The sequence below is a fragment of the Cetorhinus maximus genome, chromosome 13 (genome assembly GCF_964194155.1).
Source record: "Cetorhinus maximus chromosome 13, sCetMax3.hap1.1, whole genome shotgun sequence".
Classification (NCBI taxonomy): Eukaryota; Metazoa; Chordata; class Chondrichthyes; order Lamniformes; family Cetorhinidae; genus Cetorhinus; species Cetorhinus maximus.
Window position 1 is genome coordinate 108,276,907 of NC_135891.1, and position 23,522 is coordinate 108,300,428.

General features: G+C 42.5%; 1 protein-coding gene across 2 annotated transcripts in view; it reads left to right on the plus strand.

The window, feature by feature from the left end:
- The window catches only part of plpp2a (phospholipid phosphatase 2a), an 87,939-nt gene that overhangs the window by 42,014 nt on the left and 22,403 nt on the right, over window positions 1-23,522 (plus strand). For both annotated transcript variants that reach the window (XM_078555968.1, XM_078555969.1), the window contains exons 2-3: window positions 15,858-16,009; window positions 17,969-18,243. In XM_078555968.1, coding sequence (XP_078412094.1) covers window positions 15,858-16,009; window positions 17,969-18,243 — 427 coding nt within the window. The remainder of the gene's footprint in view (window positions 1-15,857; window positions 16,010-17,968; window positions 18,244-23,522) is intronic.

Below are 23,522 nucleotides of genomic sequence, written 5' to 3' on the forward strand. Positions count from 1 at the left end.
TTTGTTTTGGATTTCCAGCATCCGCAGTTTTTTGCTTTTATCTTAGTGTGATGAAATACTCTCCACTTGCTTGGATGAGTGCAGCTCCAACAATACTCAAGAAACTCAACACCATCCAGGACAAAGCAGCCTGCTTGATTGGCACTCCATCCACAAACGTTCACTCCGTCCACCACTGATGCTCAGTAGCAGCAGTGTGTACCATCTACAAGGTGCACTGCAGGAATTTACCAAGGCTCCTTAGGTAGCACCTTCCAAACCCACGACCACTACCATCTAGAAGGACAAGGGCAGCAGATACATGGGAACATCACCACCTGGTAGTTCCCCTCCAAGCCACTCACCATCCTGACTTGGAAATATATCACCTTCATTGTCACTGGATCAAAATCCTGGAACTCCCTAACAGCACTGTGGGTGTACCTACACCACAGGGATTGCAGTGGTTCATGAAGGCAGCTCATCACCACCTTCTCAAGGGTAATTAGGGATGGGAAAGAAATGATGGCCTAGCCAGCGAAGCCCACATCACGTTAATGAATAGAATTTTTTTTAAAATATGGAGGAGCTGATGTCCACATCTAGGGAGCTTGCATTGGATTCCTTATTTCCTCCATGTCACTTGTGAATACAAGCAGCTAGTTCAGATGCAATTATGGTTGCAATTATCATTTATCTGGATTGAGGAAAACTAGAAGAAGCCAGCATCGATTTCAAAAGGAATGATTGTACTTGGAACACCCAGAATTCTTTGAGGAGACAATGAACATGATAGATGGAAATGCAGTGGATATGGCATACATGGACTTCAGGAAAGCCTTTGAGAAGGTACTGCCCAGGAGATTATTAGAAAAGATTAAAAGATTGAGAAACAAGGAGAGAATATCAAAGCGGATGCCATATTGTTTAGAAGGGAGAAAACAAAGAGTAGGAATAACAATAGTTTTTCAGTGGCTGGGAGTTGGGTTAGTAGCGTCCCTTAGCGTTCAGTTCTGTTCACTGTGCATTATCATTGGACTTCAAGGGTCACTGAAAAGTGGTGTGAATGGTGTAGACAGGCGTTTCTGCAGCCGTAGACGTGATTCCAGGATGGTATGTTGCCTTCCGGGTGGTAAGTGCAGGAACCTTGGCTGATTTTCTTCCCACTACCTGTCAAGGGACACCAAGAGATCAATTTTTGCATCCCTCTGTTGCTATCAGTCTGGGTAACTCTGCCTAGATTGGTAATCAAACTGGAGCCTTTAGTCTATGGAACCGAAAATTGTATGGCTGCAATTTCCCATTATGCCAAGTGAGTCATGTTGCCTCATATAGCCCTCTGACCCCAGAGTATTGTACCGTTCCATTAATCTTGTATTGATCAAAAATACTACCAATATAAAGGTTTGCGGCAGATGGAAACATTCAGTAACATGTTTTCCTATGCAGGAAATATATGATGATGATCTTAGTCAGCCTTCCACTCAAAATGTTATCAATTGTGACTAACTGTCGAAAGCATACCCTGTTATTTGCCCTTTCTCTTCTGATAATCTTTTATCAGTCAACCAACAGGATAAGATACTTAGAGGCAGTCTGCCAATTTACAACATATTTACATTTTCAGTTCCCATTTCCAGGACATTATGGCAGTTTTTCTGTCTCAGAGAACGACCTTGTCCAAAACGTGAAACAAAATAATGTTTACAAAATATATCCTGGCACCTCTAGGATATTTCCATTGGGTATTCTGCTGTGTTTCCTCTTGTCCTCGTCGCCCAGCAATTCCATCGCCCCCGCTCCCCCCCGCCACCACCCCCCCACCCACTGCCCAAACCTCTGATTGTCAAACTACATTATTCCTGCAATATTAGTATTTTAAGTAAAACATCCCTTTCTTTGGACATTGTTTTCCTTGTCTTGAAATGTTATTTATAGTGAAATCCATTAGTCTTTTTTGAAAATCTCTTGTGAAGTAAATTTTGTATACTAGCTTTAAAGTGCAAATAAAAGAATAAAATACTGCAGATGCTGGAAATCTGAGGCATTTGCTGTAATCGTTGCTTGTGCTTAACTCATCCAGGTGGGGAGTTGACAGCGTCAAATGAAACATCAGTTTTGCACCATATCCAATATTATTCTCCAGTGACTTAAATGGAGAGTAAAACCAGGCAGGTTGTAAAGCCAGCATTGTGCCTGGTCCTGCCAGTTTTCTCATTTCTATATTTCTTAGTTCTGATGAAGAGTCATTCGAACTCGAATCGTTAACTGTATTACTCTCCGCAGATGCTGTCAGACCTGCTGAGTTTTTTCCAGGTATTTTTGTTTCTGTTTCCAATGGGAGGGTTAGGTTAAAATTGACCCCATTAGTAGCTCAGTCAGTGGCTGTGGGAGAAAAAAGACAAGTTTACATTTTGTGAAACCCCTTCTTCATAACTGAGAGATAAGAGATTGGCAGGCATGTAACCAATTTCTAGCTTAATGTATTGTTTTTTTCTATATAACCGCAGAAGAGAGTTGTGTGGGAAATGGTGTCACAGGTCAACTCAGTCAAGTAATAAATAGAAATACTAAGACTTTGAAGAAATAAAGGATGGGTAGATCAATATGAAAGGGGCAAAAGGGAAAATCTTGTTTGGGTATGAGATTCAAACAGGTTAGAAAATGAGGGCTGCAATCTGCGGTCAATATTCAGACCAGAGGATTGCAGGATGTTGGGGAAAAATCTGAGCTCTTGTTCTTGAAACTTTAGTTCGGCTACATTGGGAAAGTGTGAGACCAATATCTGAGATCTCAGTAGGAATGGAAGGGGGATTTAAATTGGAAAGTCAAAGGGAACACATAGAGACACTAAGATAATGTTGGGGTTTGGTGAATTGGTCACCTAATCCGTATTCAGTGTCCCTATGGCAGAGAGGACCGCATATTGTACAGCAAATGCAATATAGTAGATTAGAAAAAAATGAATGTTACCTCACATGAAAGACATTTTGGGGTCCTGGACAATTGTATGTGAGGAACTCAGCAACTTCCTGAAACCTTTGGCATGGACCGCCTCATACTCCACCACCTCTTCTCTATGGTTTATCTCTATGTCTGCGTATATAGCTTCTTCTCTCTCAGTCACTTGTGATGTAACCTCAGACACTCATTCATGGCTTCCTCCTATTCATCATTGGTGTGCCACTCTTGGTAGTGTCCAACACTACTTCTCCCCCACCAGCATTAATACAGATAGTGTTTCATTCAGCTGAATGTTAGCAAAATATTCCTACTCCCCACTACCTATATGCCTCTAGCCCCAAATTTATCAACCAAATTTGCCATTTTTCCCACTAATTGCTCACATACACATTGTAATAATCTGCATTCTGCTGTCATAAAGCCCATTTCCAGTGAATTTTTGACATGCCAACCTTTTCTATTGACTCATGCAAATATCTGAGCAGAAGCTCTGGACTCACTTGCAATTTACATTCCCCTACTTCAGCCAAGTAGTTCTGTGCAAGTTTCACTCTTTTGCCTTTAATAAGGCCTGCGTGTCCTGGACAAACCATTATGGGGGAATGTTTTATTTTTTTTCCCCATTTTATTCATACGTTAACTTTCAGCATTTTGCAATGCTTTTAAGCTAAGACTTAATGTTAGAGACAGATTTTTTTGGTGTATTTCTGGTAACTACCATTCGTGTTCACTCATGTCTTTTTTTTTATATCCCTCATAAGGAGAATATGTCCCATAATGGGCTCTGTCATTGGGGATTTTTGCTCCAGTGTGATTGACATATGATTTACAGAAAATATCTTGTCTGGGCAGCAACTCTTGATTACTGTACAGTGTTGTTTACAGTCCACTTTCAATTTGACTAAGGATAGTTTTTGAGATAATTTAGTATGCTTTTTAATCACCATGTTGTCATTTATATTCACAAATTCACAACATTTTGCCTTTTGCACTAAAATAAAGATTGCTTAGTTGAGAGGCCCATGTCCAGTTCAGTGTTGTGTTGGCCCTTGTTTTGTTTGAGAAACAGTGGTAGGATCTCCTGCCAATCACAAATGTGTATAGGATCTTTAATAGGATTTTAATGGGAAACGATTACTTTTTGAAGTATGAAACATGTGCCCTTTGTTGTTAAAGTGCTTCATCTTTAAGGATTTTAATTATGCTGAAAGGGTGAAGATAATTTTTTTTTTATATTCGTTCATGGGATGTGGGCATCGCTGACTAGGCCAGCATTTATTGCCCATCCCTAATTTCTTTGTTCAGAGAGCATTTTTTAAGAATCAACCAATTAGAGATGAGGAAGGCCATTTAGTCCATCTTGGTTTATCCATTCAGAATGGATGATGCTACTCCATTCTGCACATTCAGAATTGGAATCTTAGAAGACTACAATCTGGTTCTGACACTGTACAATAACTAAAACAAAAATAAAAATACCTGGAAAAACTCAGCAGGTCTGACAGCATCTGCGGAGAGGAAGACAGTTAACGTTTCGAGTCCGTATGACTCTTCAACAGAACTAGGGAGAGGTGAAATATAAGCTGGTTTAAGGGGGGGGTGGGACAGGTAGAACTGGATAGAGTGATAGGTGGAGATTGTCAAAAGATGTCATACACAAAAGGACAAAGATGTGTTGACGGTGGTGATATGAGCTAAGAAATGTACTAATAGGTGATATTAAAGGTAGAAAGCAGGACAAGCAAGGTACAGAAAGCCCTAGTGGGGCTGGGGTGGGGGGAAGGGATCGAAATAGGCTAAAAGGTAGAGATAAAACAATGGACGGAAATACTTTTAAAAATATTTAAAAATAATGGAAATAGGTGGGAAAAGAAAAATCTAGATAAATTATTGGAAAAAAAGGGGAATCGGAAAGGGGGTGGGGATGGAAGAGAGAGTTCATGATCTAAAATTGTTGAACTCAATATTCAGTCCGGAAGGCTGTAAAGTGCCTAGTCGGAAGATGAGGTGCTGTTCCTCCAGTTTGCGTTGAGCTTCACTGGAACATTGCAGCAGGCCAAGGACGAACATGTGGGCATGAAAGCAGGGCGGTGTGTTGAAATGGCAAGCGACAGGGAGGTCCGGGTCATGCTTACGGACAGACTGTACAATAACTAGTTTGGTGGGCTTCCAAACTGCCTAGGAATAAAACAAACTGGACCAGCACATTGTCATGAGTTGGTTTCTGTTCTGATGATAGTTGGCTGTCTCATGTATTCAGATAAGTTTCTTTCCCACCGTGCAATTATGCGAATCTGTTCGGAATTGAGTAGCAATTGACACCTTGGTGGTGCTTCTCCAATCAGAAGTAAGGGCTTCACTGGCCTCAAGAATTCAAATTGGACAAAATTTTCATAAAAGCTTGAATTTCCAGAAGTCTAGAGTTAACTTCGATCAACAGTTGAACTTACACTTGAAATAATTGCAAGTTACATACCTTTGCTTTTTTGTTGTTGTTGCGAAAGTGGAATGGTTGCGTGACATAATCGTGAAATGTGATTCTGAGACCTGACGCGATCCTACAAACTAATCTGTAACACCAGTTAACAGAAAATGAGGGGGAAATTTGGGATGGTGCATTCTTTCAGACAGAATTAATCTTGATTGTTGAGATAAGTTTTCTAGGGATGTTGTAAACATAGGTTCTTGCCCCCAGTGCCCACAGGACCTCCTAATGGTAGTTGCCAACAGGAGGGAGGAGTCTCTAACTGTTTTGTTTTCCCTGGCCCCTGTGACGCTGAGGCCAATCCTAGTACCTATACTGCCAACAAAACACATACTGGAGATGAACTTGATCTAGATGCCCGAGTTCCATACTGGACAATGTACTTACCAACTGAGGAATGGGAGTAGCAAATAAAAGTACTGTACAGAGAAGTTGCATAATTTTCAATGGAGAATGTGAAGCAATGTCTAGGTGACATGGGTATAGGAGCATGGTGTATAAGGAAGGAAACTTGTAGTTATTTTAATACTTAATTGCTGAATCTTTCATCTTATTAATGGAGGCACTCCTGTCTCCTTGCAGGAATTAATGACCATGAGATAGACTGGAAACAGGAAGTCACTGTCTGATTGGTCTTTCCCAAGAGTGAATTTTATTTCCGGAAAGGTGGTTCTGCTCTTGATTTGTTAATTATACTGAAATGTGACACCTTCACTGACAATCAGGATATTGCCTCATCTCACAGCTCCAGTCTTGTTGCGTTACAACATCTGCAATTTAACCCTGACGCTAAGGAAAACTGTCTCCTGTTAGGACTTTTACCCAGTGGAGTGGGGCGGTGGGGGGAATTTGCCAGTGCTGGAAATAAGAAACAAAAAGCAAAAATGTGGAATATATGCAGCATGTGAAGAGAAACACAGGTTAACACATCAGATGCAGATACTTTGCCACTATGAATCTTCTGTTGACGCATTCTCATTCACGCCTTCTAGCGTAATACTGCAGATTTATTTTTAAATGGAGATTTTGATTACTCCCCCGCAATGGCCTGGTGATTACCAGCACTGGCTGCAAGAGTTGGGCCTCCTAAAACAAAGGGTAGACATAAAAATGCATGGACCGAGAATCTAACCTCAGGGTGTCCTCTACCATCGTCTGAATTGATTTTGATTCATTGATATATTTGGTATTCTCTCCCTATTTTCTTCCCTCAGCCAAGAAGCACAGGGATGGGCGTCGGTTCTAGTTTTTATGAAGCATTTTTACCTTTACCCTTTGTTTTAGGAGCCCCGCCTCTTGTAATCTCCTCATCCTTGTTTCCCCCTCTGAGCCCACATGCTAGTGTTGCCAACCCTCCTACATTGTAGCGGAGTTTCCAAGAATTAAAGGTTCGTCTCCTGGACACTGTTGCAAGCAATCCAGGAGAAAAAATTGTATGGGCATTTAAAAAAAAGTGTTTTTTCACTTTCTTTGAACACTTTTGTTTGTTATCAAGTTGTTAGGAATGGGGAAGAAAGGTTGTTTGGTGGGGGTAGATGGTGTGCATGGAGATTGGATGTGGGAGGTCACATAATGAAAGCTTGATTGGAGTTGGTGATCCTACCACATGCACAGGAGACCTGATTTTCCTCTTCCAAATTGGTCTCCTCAGACGGGTCTAAAGGCACAAAATATTATAAACTTAATGATTTCCCCCTCTTGGATTAAAAGCATCTTCAATCATTTAGTAAAAAATCGTGGATGCTGGTCTAACTTGGTGCACTAAGCTTAAGTTGCTGAATAAACACATTGACTAGCTGAACTGGCTGTGGAAGCCATAATACCAGTGACAAATTTGGAGACATAAAAGCCCGCCAAACCAAACAAAGGGTGGGAAACTCCACGCCAACAGCCAGTTGAGATGCTAATGTTGTGGCGCAAAAATCCAACAGTGAAGCCTGCCCAGTAGGGGGTGCGGAATACTTCCAGTGTGGAAAAACTGGACATCTCAAGCCTTTCTGCAAATCCAGCAATTTTAATCGACCAGCAAGTATTTATGAAATACAGTCCTTCCAGAGACAGTCCAGAAAAAGACGAAACTACAGAGTTCCTAGGGGAAGTAGATGGCCTTAATCCAGACTACTGGTCAGTCACAGTCCAAGTTCAAGTCTTCAATACTAATTTTAAAATTGATACTGCAGCCACTGTCAACATTTTAGCAGATGACCTGGACTGGTTTCAGTTGATGACCCTTCATCCATTGGACATCAAGTTACATGGTCCAGTCGGCATAGACCTTCTATTTAAAGGCAAGATTATTGCTCCTTTTACCTACAAGGGGAGACGGAGGCCAGGATATTTAAGTCAGCGAGCAGGGGGCGTGGCCCGCATGCCGATGCATAAAATGACGCGGGCGGAACTCCCGACGTCACCCCGCGTCATTTCTATTTTCGGGTCGGCAGGGGAGCAGCCGAATCAGCTGTGCGCCCGCCGACCTGTCAATCGCCTATTGGGGCCATTCAAAAACTAATTCAAGTAATTAATGGGGACCTGCCCGTCCACCCTTAAGGTTGGCGGGCAGGCCGGGAGCCCTGGCGGCCTTCAGAAAAAGCATGAAACCTCATCCACGGGTGGGGTGAGGTTTCGCGAAGGTTTTTAAAATTTTAATAAAAGTTTGATTAAAAGTGATGGACATGTCCCAACTCATGTGACAATGTCACATGAGGCGACATGTCAGGGAAATTTTATTTTTGTACGTTGACCATTTTTAAATTTGGTGCCGATCTCCCTGAGGCAGCGCTTAGCCTCAGGGAGATGAGTGCGCTCTTTCGTGCGCATGCGCAAAAGAGCGCATTCTCAGTTTAGGGAATCCCCCCCCACCGCCTGCACAGGGAGCGCTTCCTGGCGGATGTCACGCTGGACGGGCCTTAATTGGCCCACCCGTGTAAAATGGCGGTGCGCCCCTAACCAGGGGTGCCGATTGGAGGCACAATCAATGTACATCCCTATTGAGTAGCGGTGTTGATATATTTCTAGTAATCCCAGAAAAACCAGATGATACTCGTCATTTGAAAGACTCACTGCCTTTCATGCAACAATCTTGAATCTTTTATTTAGAAGCAGTGAAAATTCAGCCTTCAGAAGCTGAGAAAGTTTATACACTCAGCCGTAAGTTTCTCTTTCATAGAGACACCATCCACTTGACCCAACACAGACATGGAAGTTATGAATCTCTCAGTTTTTCACGAAGTAAGGCCAGAGGTGGCGAATGCAGATGGTGACCATCTCCATGAAGACCTGTTGGATTGGCTCTTCTTAAAGAGTGTTGAGGAAGAATCCTTTGAAACACTGAGTGACCTCTAGGAAATTGAGGTCCTAGAGAATGATTCATCTTTCCTGTTGATGGATGCACTTTATGAAGCCCCTGCTGTCTTTATAGAAGAATCAGCTGTGCTTTTAGTGTCTGAGCAGCATTTGGATCTTAGTTCCACTGAGTCTACAAGTGTATTGCCCTCTTTACCTCCTGTTGTCCATGAAGAGTCTTACAGGGAGAATGCTTTGCCTGAGTCCAGGTTAGAGTCGATAGAGGATCACATTGCTCAAGAGCTGGTACCTTCCCAGGGTAAAAGTCAATTGGCATCCATACTTCAGTCCCAGCTGAAAGTTGTCTTCTCTTCAGAGCTGGAGGTCAGCACAGAAGCTGCAGCAGAATCTTTAGTATTTCTGCAGCTGCAGAAACCTGTACAGCAATCTTGTCCCAGAGTTGATTATCCACAGGAAATTCCTCTCATTACAGAAGATGAGCTTGTCATGTCTCCATATTCTCAGCAACTCTTTCCATTACACATAGTGGAGCAACCTCGTGCAGAGTGTAGCTCTCTTACCACAGCCTACAGAAAGTAGACTGTCCTTCTGAAATATCACTGGAAAATAATTTCTCCTTCGTTTCCTGACAGCCTTGGTTATTATTTCCCTTGATCTAAGTTCATTGAACTCTCAGATCTTTAATGCCCTTTCAGTCTTTGATATAGTTGTGATAGGCTTCCCTGGAATTGAAGATCATTCCTCTTCTGAAGCTTCTTCTCAGAGTCCTTCAAGGGAGCAACAAGTTCCTCAGAATCTCCTGAGCTCTTCCCTTCTACTCCCAGAGAGCCCAAAGGTTGATTCTCTTCAGTTTTCTCCTTTTGAATCAGTCCTCCTTTGAAAAGTCTTCATTGTCCTTGCAGTTCAGTCATCCTGCACCATACACTCCGCTTCGCAGCAATGCTGACAGTAATGAAGCTAATGTGTTGTCCTATTCTGCAGATGATGATGTCCTACCAGATGCAAAAGAAACCTATCATGTCTCCAAGGCATCATCCCTAAGGGCCTAGAATACTGTGGGAGATTAAATCCCCCAGGACTGTGACTTGGGGAGGGAAAGAGGAGTTAAAGTTGGCTGGAATCTGTAGTTGTAAAAAAAGGGAGTTATAGAAATGTAATTTAATTAGTTAAAGACCTAGTTTCATCTTATTGTTAAAAAGTAGGGCTAATGTGTAATGTAGATGATGATGTACTACTGACAGCCAGTCATATGTTAGTCTCTCTCTCACTCACTCACTCGCATGAGAGAGAGTTCGGAATTATGCCTAGGAGCAATGTGCCTACTCCAAAACCTGTTTAGGTTACGAATAAACAAGTGTTAAGCAGATACCAGAATATGTCCTACAATCTAAGTACCAAATCTAGTGCCTAGAACCAAAACAGAAGGGCCAATCTCAGAACGGTGGAGTAATTGGTGCAGAAATTTAAGGAGGGAATTCCAGAGCTTGGGGCCAATGTAACCAAAGGCTGACACCAATGGTGGAATGAAGAAAACAGGGGCCCATGCAGGAAGATCAAATTGGACAACAGAAATGACAAATCTGAACTGTTGGGTTAGTTTTTCCATGGGGTTCTGAAACAGCTTGCCAAAAAATAGGGCTGTTAAGGAACAACTACAAAAGGTTCTTGTGCAGTCTATTTTTTAAGAGGCTTTGAAGAACATTCCAGAAATGTTGAAAAGTTGTCAATATAAATCATGAAACTGATCCAAGAAAAACGATTTCTTGACGCTGCCAGTGTTTCCTGTATCCTGACTGTGTTTTGTTTCTTCTGAATGTTCTTTGAGCAGAAGTCTCTGGTGACATTAAACGGCTTAATCTCCACTCCCATTGAATTGCTTAATGCCCTTTATTGCCCGTGATAACCCTTAAACCTGAATATGCGCCATAATCCAGACAGTTGACTGATACCAATTGTGGATATATAAAATAACTGTTTGGTTGTTTAGCCTCTTTTCTCAGAAGCATGAATTTGTATTGTTGCATAATTCATTGCAAGATTGCTCTTGCCTTATATAGCATTTTTCATCTCAAGTTTTGTTTTTGCATGGTAAAATCATGAAAATAGCACTCTCACAAGGAATAAGTGACACTGAGTAATGACTTGGCGCTCTGTTCTGAATCTGCTATGTTACAGCTGCTTGCCTTCTCAAACTGTCATTGTTACTTTCTCCTTCCTGAATTCCATTGAGACTCATGTTGCGCTCTCCCTCCTAGTTCCTGTCTAAGATTTAAATGATATTTATTAAATCTCTTTACTTCTAGGTTAAGTCATATTCATCATGGTAGACATAAAAATCAAGGGAGTTTTTCATGGACAGTTACACTTGGGTGTCAGCTGTAGCACAGTGGTAACACTCCCACCCATATGCCAGAAGATCATGGACTTGAGCATATTATCTAGGCTGAAACCACAGTACAATGCCAAGGGAGTGCTTCACTGTTAGAGACGCCATCTTTCAAACTAGATGCTACCTCATCTGCCCTATCAGGTGGACATAAAAGATGCCATGACACTTTTTGAAGAAGAGCAGGGGAGTTCTCCCTAGTGTCCTGATCAGTATTTATCCTTCAACCAACAACGCTGTTATGTTCTTTCTATTGGGTCACTTTGCTCAGCAAACATAGTTGCACGCCTACCTACTGGCGATTGAGTTGGTTAAACAAGATACTTCAGATGCAGAGACCAATGTAAGATGAAGCACATGCTGTTTATTAACACAAGTAACAGAGCACTAACACAATGTGTGCTTTTCAAACCAGACCTATTCTAAGCTACTGATTAACATTGTAGCCCGCGCTACACAGCAATTGGGTAATACAATCATGTGGTCAATTTGCTCACATTCTCTTTTAAAGGCGTATTGCACCTCAGATTACCACATCCCTCCCCTTTTACTTGAAAATATAAATTACAAACTTTACAATATATCAACTATTTACATAAATAAACTATTTACAAATTCAGTCTCTCTGGAGGCTTCTTCAAACGTGTCGAATGTTGTAGTTCTACGACTTCAGATGGTTTATCCGAGGCCTCCCTCTCAGGAGTCATCTGTCCAATAGGCTCTCCAGTAGGAACCTGTAAGTTTATTTCTTCGACATGCTCAACAGATCCTACAGGTACTTCCAAACCAAGTGGAGTTCCTTCCACATGTGGTGTAGACTCCAACGGGAATGCTTGATGCATCCTTTCTTGTAGATCTGTTTCCCTTTTCCTGAGGTGATCTACATGCTCCTAATTATCCAACCTTCGGCTGACATGTGATAGGAAAGGGGTCCTGTTGCTGCACTAACTTCACCTGATTGCCATTTGGGCCCATCTCCAAAGTTCTTTGCAAAAACTGCATCTCCAACAGTGAAGTTTCTTTCACAACTGTGGTAGTCATGTCCATTTTTCGGGGCCTCCTGACTTCTCTCTCCCTCCCCCCTAGATTCAACCTTATGAGACTCCAATGTGTCCTGAGACGTCTCTTCATGAATAACTCTGCGGGGGCAATACTGGAGGTCATGTGTGGCGTAGTCCCATAGCTGAGTAGGAAACGTGATAATCTAGTTGAAACAGAGTCTCCATCCAGTTTTTTCATTAGGGACTTGAAGGTCTGGACTGCCCTCTCGGCCAACCCATTGGATGCAGGATGGTGTGGCGAGGTCTTAACATGTGTTATGCCATTGAGGCTTGTAAATCTTTGGAACTCCCTGCAGATGAACGCCGTTCCATTATCAGACATTATTATCTCTGGTAACCCGTGTATCACAAAACTCTGATTCAATCTGTCTATGGTGGTAGCAGATATGGGTGATCTCACCTCATATACATCCATCCACTTCAAGTGAGGATCTATGAGGATCAAGGGGAACATTGTACCCAAAAAAGGCCCCACGTAGTCAACGTGGAGGCGGACCCATGGCCTTCCTGGCCATTCCCAAGGAGGCAATGGAGCAGAAGTGGGCAATTTCTATACCTGTTGGCACTGTATGCAGCTCTTGACTAAGTTTTTGATTTCTGTATCCATCCCTGGCTACCATAAGTAGCTACGCAGCAACATTTTCATTCTAGGGATGCCAAGATGAGTACTATGCAATTTGGTCAATAATGGCTCTCTTCCTCCTGAGACACAGTGACTCTCGATCCCCACAGTAAGATGCCATCCTGGCAGGTGAGCTCACATCTCCTATTAAAATAGGGCTTCATTTCATCAGACTTTGGCTCGTTAGACCATCCCTGTAAGACTTGTTCCCTTACGTGAGACAAAACTGGACCACAGCCTGTCCACTCTCTTATTTATTTGGCATGTACTGGTGATGAATCCATAAAGTTTAAAAACAAGACAAGTTCTTGAGGAATGGGGATGTTCACATTGCTGTCTTTTAGAGGTAATCGGCTCAGTGTGTTGGCATTTGCAACCTGGCTTCCTGTTTGGTGGATAAAAGTATATTCATAAGCAGCTAGAATCTGTGCCCACCTTTGGATGCGTGTCAAGGCAACTGGAGTATTGCCTTATCTTCCCCAAACAAGCCTAGTAGTGGCTTGTGGTTGGATACAATGTGAAGTGGCGTCCATGGATGTATTGGTGGAACGCCTTAGGGGACTGGCCTCGCCATCAAGAATCTGCGGGTTGCCCCAGGATCCACATGGATTTTAGCCTGCAGCCTCTGAATCTTCCCAAGCCCTTCCCTGAATGCAGAGGCATACTTCTGTAATCATTCTTGCAGATCTTTCATTCCAAGTTGAAAAATCTCAGTCCACTCCAACTTTATTTCCTTAAGCCGGTTTCGACCAAGTTTGGACCCACCCCTGCTACCACTACCATGGGTAAATTAACAGATTGGCATCCATATTGTACTGGAACCTTGCATATACCTCTTACTCATGTATCTTCACCAGTATCTTTAATTTAGCATCTGAATTTTCCAGATTTAGTGAGTGGTCTCTTCCATTCAGCTAATTGCACATATGTTCCTCTATAACTGTCGTGGATGCCCCTATATCCATCTCCATTTGGATGAGTTTCCCGTTGACTTCCACTGTCACATAGATTGGCTCTGTTTTACCCATTTTTAAGTTGTGTAGTGAGTAAACATCTGGCTTTGTTTCTTCTGGTTCCTCTATTATGCGGATTTCATGATTTCTACCTTTTTGCTTAAAGTTTAGTCTAAATCTGTCTTTACAATATCGCGTAATGTGCCCATTACAATGGCAGTAGAAACACTCGATTCTTTTAAATTGTCGTTCACTTGCAGGCTGTCTGGTTCCATTTCTGCTGTTATTATTGTGGGTTTCCTCTGTTAAACCATTGTTTTTTGCTGGTCTGTTAATGGTGGCTGTTTTCCACCTTTCCATGGAGCCCAGCGCTTCTGCGCCATTTCTAACCGGTGCTTCCCTCCCGACGCGAAGGACGGCACAATTTTGTGCTCCCTTGATTGTTTCTGAATCCCTGACTGCAATCTCCATTGCGAGTACCAACTCCAACGCCTTGCTGAAGTCTAAATTTGTTTCTGACAACAACTTTGAATGGTGTCTTCGTTCGTCCCACATATTAATCGGTCTCTTAACGTGTCATTAATCGACATCCTGAACTCTCAGTGCTCTGTCGGTTGTTTTAAGGCTGCTACATAGCAAGCGACTGTCTCTCCAGGGGCGCGACACCTCGGATTAAATTTAAAACGCTGCGTTGTTACCGGGGGTTTCTGCTGAAAGTGGGTTTTCACAAGATTTACCAACTCATCAACTCATCAATGGAACCTGGGGCATTGGGTGCTGTTAGACTACAAATTAGGTTGTATGTTTTACTGCCACATGTCGATAAGAGGATCGCTCGCCTCTTCTCCTCCCCAATGTGTCGCTGGCCAAAAAGAAGAATGTGAGGCATTCAATATAATGTGACCAGTCATCGGTGGTCTGATCAAACAGTTCAATACGGCCAAACTGTGGCATACTGGAGAGAGAGATCTTCGACGACTATGATGAAGGCTGTACTTATAATTGCCTTGCAAAGTACGGCTGATTTACTTCTGTTGAATTTCCGTAGCTTTCTTTGGTGTCCTCGACTGGTTGTGTTTTGCCTCATCACCAGTTGTTATGTTCCTTCTATCGGGTCACTATGCACAGCAAATACAGTTGCATGCCTATCTACTGGTGATTGAGTTGGTAAACAAGATATTGCAGACGCAGAGACCAATATAAAATGAAGCACATGCTGTTTATTAACACAAGTAACAGAGCATGTAACGTGTGCTTCTCGAACCAGACCCTATTCTAAACTACTGATTAACATTGTAGTTCGTGTTACACAGCAATTGGGTAATACGGTCACGTAGTCAATCTGCTCATATTCTCTTAAAGGTATATTGCACCTCAGATTACCATAAACAAATGATATAGCCATTATCTCATTACTATTTTTGTGCCCTTGTGAGTGAAATATGGATGCCTTGTTTCTTTCAACACAGCAGAACTACACTTTGGAAGTGCTTGATTGGCTGTAAGGTGCTTTGGGATGAAACGTACTGTATGCCTAAGTGACTTTGTACGACCTGCTGTTGGCTGTGCATATTGTTTTGTCTGTCTTTGATTGTGGGGCTATGGTTATTCTCAAGGCTGTCGATTCCTCCTTGTCACTGTGAGATAGCAGGCACAGCTGGATAGGTGGGCGGAGGGAGGAAAGAGACTCTGCAGCAGTTCTGAAAGTGGATTCACATTCCATCTGTTGAATCCATTTGAATCGGTTTAGGGCTTCCAGTTGTAACATGAATATAGGTTAACTTCTGCAGCTGGGTCCAACCTGATGCCGTGACTAAACTGAACGAGGAACTGTGGAGAAATAGTCTTGCTTTGCTTTGCTTAGAAGGCACTTGAGTCTTGGTGCTCTTCCTGAATTTAGTGTCTGTGGGAAGTGGTTTCGGCACTGCTGATTCTAAACCTGTGGAGTGTGACAGCACCTCTGAGCACACCTCATGGCAGACTCTGAAGAGGCAATGGTACGGAAATGTTCCTGCTGTGGAATACTATGTAAGAATGCACAATGTGCTCTAACAAATCCATCTCTACATTCCTTTGATTCTTTTTTTTTTGTCCCTGTTCACAGCATCATTACCGTATGTCATATTGACGCTGCAGGCTCAACCAAATAAACGAGGATTTTACTGCAACGATGACAGCATAAAATACCCATACAAAAAGGACACCATTTCACACTGGCTGATGGCAGCAGTTATTATTCCAGTCTGCATCATAATTGTAAGTGACTGAATTTCCTACTTGTTTCTGAATGAATACTACCAGACTGCATTCTTTTATATAAATGAATTACAAATATTTATTGCCTGGCAACATTTGAAAAGGGGCAGCTACTCCCATTAGCTCAGTGGTGTCAGGCATCAATTGCTATGGAGCTTAGTTAGATTGACCAGAAGGTCTTGATCTCAGACCACAGTTCTGCGAAGTTATCTAAAATTTGGTCAGAGGTTACTGTGGTATTACAGTTGACCTTTGCAATCCCTGGGCCAGGGAAGCACAAATAAATCAGCCACAGTTTTGCTTCTGATCACTATCTAGTGACCCCGGGCATATATAGCTGTGACCACCCCTATTGTACATTATTCTGACACTCATTGTCCAGGCTTGACCATGAAGAATGGTTATGTGGGCAGGGTGTCTGGGGGCTGCCAGTATTCAATGGGGCCATATTCAAGCCTGAGTTAGCACCTCCAGAACAATGCAACCAAGGCAACAGGTCATTTCTTCAAGGCAGCTCATTAAATTCCTGCACTATCTACTGATTCATGGATACGCGTAGGAGATATCATTAACTGAACATGATGTATAGTTCTTTGGGGAAAGCATGCTCCTTGCTGCACTGTATATATTTTGGTCAGTCTTTTGTAAATTGACTGGATCCTGAGTCAAATGCTATATTAGCTGTTAGTATCAACACTCAACACAATTACTCCATTAGACAGAAAAAGGGCCGTGTGATGCTCCACCAATGCTGACTGTGGTTGTAATTTATTTTTTGGTGCCCATTTTCTCCCCTCTCCTCCTCCTCCTGAAGGTGTTTCCTGTTTACTGAGGAACGATCCCACAGCTCCCTTCTGTCCGATTGGCCATAATTTTCATAGGAACCTTTTATAATGAATGTCAATAATCTATTCACTAGGGTTTGGGGTCGGGGGCTGGAGATCAGATGAGGGAGCATCGCATGGACAGCTAGTGATATCTCCAGTTCATTCTTCAACTCCCAAGTTTTATGGCCACCTGGAGCAATCTTGTTGTGTTGGCTCCGATCAGCTGGTTCAACACAAACTATTGATTGAATCGGGGATCCTTCCCATCAAATGGATCAGTTATCCCTTAAGTAAAGTCAATGAGCCATTGGAGAATCTTTAATCGGTGATTTTCATGCACTTTGCATTAGTGTTGTATTTTTGGATTGTCAGGCTCAGAAAGCCCATATCTTCTGACACTGGTTGAAGTTATCGTGCTATGATTTCTATTGAACACAATTTGGCGACGCAGTGTATTCATAGAATAAAGGCACCTACTTAGTTTTAGATGTTTCGCTTTTAGCATTTTCTATTTGTTTCCGTGAGTCCTTGTGGGTTGCTCCCGAGCTACATGGAGTCAAACACCCAGCATTCCTGAAGCTCAGAACACATGGGCATTGATTAAAGTACCTGGTGCCTCGGATGTATGCCTATTCCTAACAATAGGAATGTGTGTGGCTCAATGCAATTTTAAGGTATATTGCTTGAAGCACCACGGCTTTGCTTTTCTTGCCAAGTTTTTCCACTTGTCCCCTTTCCTTCTCCTGTAAGTTTTAATTTCTTTTGGCCTGCAGTTCCAGGCCACTGTCCTTGAGCTAGATGATTTTTCATCTGTGATCTTTTGACAGTGAGCAACAGAAGACTACCCTAGTATGAGTGACATTACAGCCAAGCCAGGACTGCCCATATCCAACATATTGACCTTCTAACAGGATAGCTACGAGAAGCGGGCTGACTTTTTGTCCCCATCCTCCCCATGCGCAGAGTGATTGAGGCCAATTATATCCCCATGCCCCTTTAAACCTACACCAGTTGGAATTAGCTAGCAATCAGATCTGAGATCAAAACTGGAGCTTCAGCCAGGTGACCTGTCAAGAAATCGATTTGGGCTTTGTCCCTCGGTGTGACTTACCTGTCTTTGCTCTTTATGTAGATTACCGTCGGAGAAGCTTTTATGGTTCACCAAAAGAAACTGTATTCGAGGTCTGAGTTCAACAACTATGTGGCTGCATTGTACAAGGTGGTGGGAACCTTCATGTTCGGGGCTTCAGTGAGCCAATCGTTGACCGATATTGCAAAATACACTGTTGGACGCCTTCGGCCAAGTTTTCTGGCTTTGTGTAACCCCAATATGTCACTGGTGAACTGTTCACAGTACGTCCAGATAGATGTTTGCACAGGGTCAGCTCGTGAAGTCACTGAAGCAAGGTATGTAGCTGATCAACATGCAAGTCACAACAAAACTTTACTGCATCAATATCCAAACAATAAAGCAATTATTCAGTTTTAGCAGGTGTTGAGCTTGCAATTAACTTTGAGTCAATCAGGGTCAACATTCAAAGGCAGAAAGATTGTCAACCTTTTCTTGGGTCTATTGCGATGGATTAAAATGAATCTGCACACATCAGCTAAAGGGATGACTTTTCCTTTACATTCAGGCTGAGTTTCTCTCAGACAGTCAGGGAGTACTTCATTTTAGAAAGGAAATGCTAAGCTATTTTTGATGTACTTATGGGTGATTGTCATCACCATGGTCATTAGATTAAAAGTATTCTTCTGACCATCCTCTGGGTGTTGGTTGCTTCCATTAAGCGGCTTTTATGGAACTGACGTTCAATCAATAAGAACTTAAGTAGATTATCACAATGTTGAACCTGTTGAATAAACTGCCAGTCTATCTTTTTGGTACTTTTTCGTAGCTAACAGTAATGACATAGGAGTTAGTCCACATCAAAATGAACCAGATCCAGGAACACAAGTGGCACTTTGTAATCCAAATTAGGTAATGTTTAGAATCTGGATTTTGTAGAGCCCTAATTTGAATCCAAATCTTACACAATAATTGGATTGTTTCTGTTTACTGGCTTTGAAATGAGCTTGGCCAATCTCCATCCAGTTCTTTCTAGCCACAGGCTAAAAAAACTGCCCCTTACTGAGCATTAACTTGCCAAGGTTGTTCAGTGAGAGATGGGACCAGAAGCTGAACTGGACCAGCCAGAGCAGGTCAGAGACTGGGAATTCCATGGAAAATAACTCGCCTCCTGACTCCCGAAGACTACCCATCATCTACAAGGCACAAGTCGGGAGTGTGATCGAATACTCTCCACCTGCTTGGATGAGTGCAACTCCAACACTCTCAAAGCTCGACACCATCCAAGACAAGGCAGCCTGCTTGATTGGCACCCCATCCACCACCTTAAATATTCACTCCCTCCACCACTGATGTACAGTGGCAGCAGTGTGTATCATGTACAAGATGCACTGCAGCAACTCGCCAAGACTCCTTAACAACACCTTCCAAACCTGCGACCTCTATCACGGACAAAAGCAACAGACACATGGGAACACCGCCACTTGCAACTTCTTCTCTGAACTCCACACCATCCTGACTTGGAAATATATCGCCGTTCCTTCACTGTGACTGGGTCAAAATCCTGGAACTCCCTTCCTAACAGCACTGTGGGTGTACCTGCACCAGATAGACTGAAATGGTTCAAGGAGGCAGCTCACCACCACCTTCTCAAAAGCACTTAGGGATGGACAATAAATTCTGCTCACGTCCCATGGAAGAATTAAAAAAAGAAATATCACCTGGTGCACTACAGGGTGGTCTTCTAAAGTTATTGGGCCACTGCAGATTACTGGGGTAAGATAAAGTACAAAGAAGCTATCCTGTACAACTAAAGTGGTTGAACCTAACACCACGAGTCCAAAATAAAAGTGTTCTATTTCACAACATCAATGCCCTTCAGCATCATCACAAGCATTCATACACAGGTCATTAAAATTAAGTAACACTTGATAAATATTTAAAATTATATGTTTGCAAATTATTTAGTCTTAACAAATCAGACTATTCTTTACCTGCTCATTTCTCTATATTTTAAATCTGTACTTATAATTGCTGATTCATGTGAATAATGCTGCTTAATCATTTTAAATATACTTGGCTTACCTTGTCCATGCCCCAGATCTACTGGTTAAATATTGGCTGTAAGATCCTAGAAGTATTTAATAAGGATTATTATGAAAGACAAGAAAGCAAGCTTAACGTTTAAATTGGTGGGTATTTAAAAATATTAATAATTTTTTTTTATTATTAAAAGGCATGAATTTGCCTTTGTAAGCAAATAATAATAATCTACTACCACTGGACTGGCCATTATAAAACCAGCAGCTTTTTGACTTGTATCTGCCATTGCTTTGCCTTTGAATTTTGAGTCTGAGCTGAGCATACCCCTTAATCTCGACAGCTACAAATGCCATTCTGCCTTCTGTAAGAATGGTCTAGAAAGTGTTCAGGAGAAATGGAGAATTCTTGAAAGTCTCAGGGCATCTATGCTGAGTCCTGATTCATACCAGCTCCGTCTTGTATTTCGTTCTGTTCGGCTCTACCTCTGCCAGTTGTCTGGCTGTCAACACATCCTTCTGTTGGGAAATATTGTAAGGCAACTTTGACCATTTGCTTATTTGCCAAATCAAGATGTTTGCTCGTCTTATGAACATAGTTTCGGAGCAGCTCATACTGAGCAGAACAATGAATAACTTGTACTGTTCTCAAAGTGGATTCATTAAAGTTTCCATATTGGTATCAATTATTTCATATCCCATGACAATGTTGAATTAGTGGTGTGATTTGTTACTTTTGTACAGTCTTGACTGTAAACACTGGATCAGTGGTTTAGTGGCTAAATGCACTGTAGAGGCAGTATCGAGCTCTGCAGACTCCGAAGGCTTGAATCCAGTCCACAGTCTGTGCCTTTTTTTTTTCTTATTTGGGTCAGCCATATGCCTGACAAACACACAAAACCACTCACCTGCTTTAAGAGTCTGCAAACAAGGCTGCTGAGAAATCGGCTTGGTAGAATTTCTGTTGTCTGATATGGAGTATGCACCCAAAGGTACCTACCTAACACCAGATGGAAAAGTGCAACTTGGGCAGAGCCAAATCTTAGGGTGACCCACCACACCTCCAAATTTGCATTGGGGAACTACTGGAATTTAAGCAGTTAAGACCAAACCAAACTGCTTGTTCAGCCAGGAAAACCCTTGACTGATAAGAGATTGGCTTTCGGGGTTGTCTGAAACAAAGTGGGAAGAAAATCTCTGTCCCCAAGAACAGGTGTAACCTACTGGTTCCACTACTGAACCATCGTGATTGGTTCACAATCATCAACATTGCCTTGGAAGACTGTATACCTGCCTGGCTCCACTATTAGCTTGGAAGAGTATGGCTCTGAATTTCCATTGGTAAGCACATCATCTTGCAACCACCAGAGACCCTGTTAATCCTCCTACTTGCCTCTCCCAACACCTCACCCCATCCAGCTGAAGAGTGACTGGTGAACCAGTAGACAACGGATGAGCTTGGAGTTTTAACCCACATTGTGTTGGCGCCAGGGCTTCTCAAGGGTGACAATATAATCAGCAAACCTCACTGTAGGAACTTTTGAAAACTTTGCCACCATTTTCCTGACTACAGCAGACATAGGCCACACCCTGTTGCTTGCTTCTCTTCCTACTGGTCACATTAGGCACTAAGCCCTGGATACGAGTGCTTGTCCTCACATCTGGCCTCTGTGATTCTTTCCACCAGCTGTGTGCCAAGTCTGAATTTCATTATCGTGTGCACAGTGAACATATGTCTTTAGCGTGAGAGGGCTGCTTGTGCGCCTCCAGCCTGCTTAATGTTCCAAATGTTGGAAGCCCAGAGCCATGTCCCAGCTTGCTCAACACCAACTGCTCAATCTGGGCCCAAGTTGAATGGTTTTGGCAGACAGGAAGCCTGTCATGAATCTGGCTTTCTCCAAGTATTTCCTTCTTGAATCGTTTTCCCCTTTTTGGCACAGGATTTCTTGAACTGCTCTTGAACAGTGCAAATCCATGATACCATGGATGAAGAAACCCATGCACGTATGCCACTGACCAGCCCATTGTTCAATACGGAGGATGAACTCAGTACATGTCCAGATGATCTCCAATGCTATCTGCAAAAAAGAAAAGCTGCACTTTCAGGAATGTCTGAAACTGACACCATAGGGGCCATCTCTTTTGCCATCATTAAAGACTCTGCATAGGACGGGATATGCTGGGTAACCTTGCCTCATTCCTTTATTTCCTAGGGCAGATTTTAGAAGTTTGGCAGGACCATCATCCAATCCCATCTGCTCTGCCACTAGATACTCTGGCTGATGTCTGCATTCTCCAATTCAGCTTGTTCATTTAAAGGCCTTTAATTACAACAAAGTGATCCTAAATCCTAGAATAATTCTGTCGCCATGCTGGTCAAGCTGGTTACTTTGAGCAATACAGTCTTCTTTCCCATTCTCCATGCAGATGAGTCTTTATTGCTGCTTGTTGGGTCAGGCTCCAACGTCTGCTTTCTCAAGTCCTAGGGGATGCCCACATGGATTGGTTGGAGAGCACCAGCCTTGTTATTCTTTGACATTGGCCCAGGGGCGTTCTATTGGCCATGCTTGAAAGATTTGGGCTAATGGGAAAATGATTTGGGGCCATTTTGCCTACTATTTGCAGATGATCCTGCTGCTTCCTAATGAATCAACAACAATTTGCATATATTTAGTGTAATTCCTGGCCTTGTGACATACTGCTTCATCGCCTCCCATTTGTAGCAGTTCTTCATCGTTCCAAAGAGGCTTCAACAAATTAAAGCCTAAAGCAACAGCTCTAAAGATCACCTGCCTTCATCAAAGTGCAAGTTACCTTAACAAGATAATGTTTGGTGGATGAGCAGCTGCCAGGTTCAAGCTTCAGTTTAGTTATGACTTCAGCTGCAATAGCAAGGGAATCAATTGCCACATTATTTGCCGTTGAGTCTGCCCAACAATTATATCGACTTCATCCCAGGCTTCGTGTTCTGCAAGCACCTACTTGTGTCTGAACACCTTGGCTCAATCATTCATAGCACAGAATCCAAAAAAAAAACCACTCGCATTTGGCAGTCACTCTGGATTACAAGGCCAGCATCTAGCTTAAGACAGCCAACAGCTGCCCTCTGAAGGCTGCAACCAGCCAACAGCCTGATGTTTCCAAGTGACTAACAGTGTATTTGGAAAACAAAGACTATGCTACGCTATATTCACAGCAATGTGTTCAACTGGTGTGCGGCTGTGTGCACTCCTTACAGATATCACTTTGTTGCTGAACTTCAGAAATGCATCATTGTTCTAAAGATTTACTCTAATGTTGGAAATCCAATTTTAATCACAGAAAATGAGCAATGAATTGTCATTCTGTGCGGTCATCAGTGACTTGCCTAAAGTCCTGAGGTTCCTTTTATCCCTCTATTTTGAAGAATATATACAGATGTCTCGAATCAAATCCTCGTGACCTTACTGTATTTTTGAGCCTGCTGGATAAACTGAACGCACCTTAACTTCCGCTGCAAACAGATCCTTATCAAGGATCAGAGGCAGACCCTTTGGCTCTGGGGGGCAAGTATAGATCCATTCCTTGGAAAGAAAAAA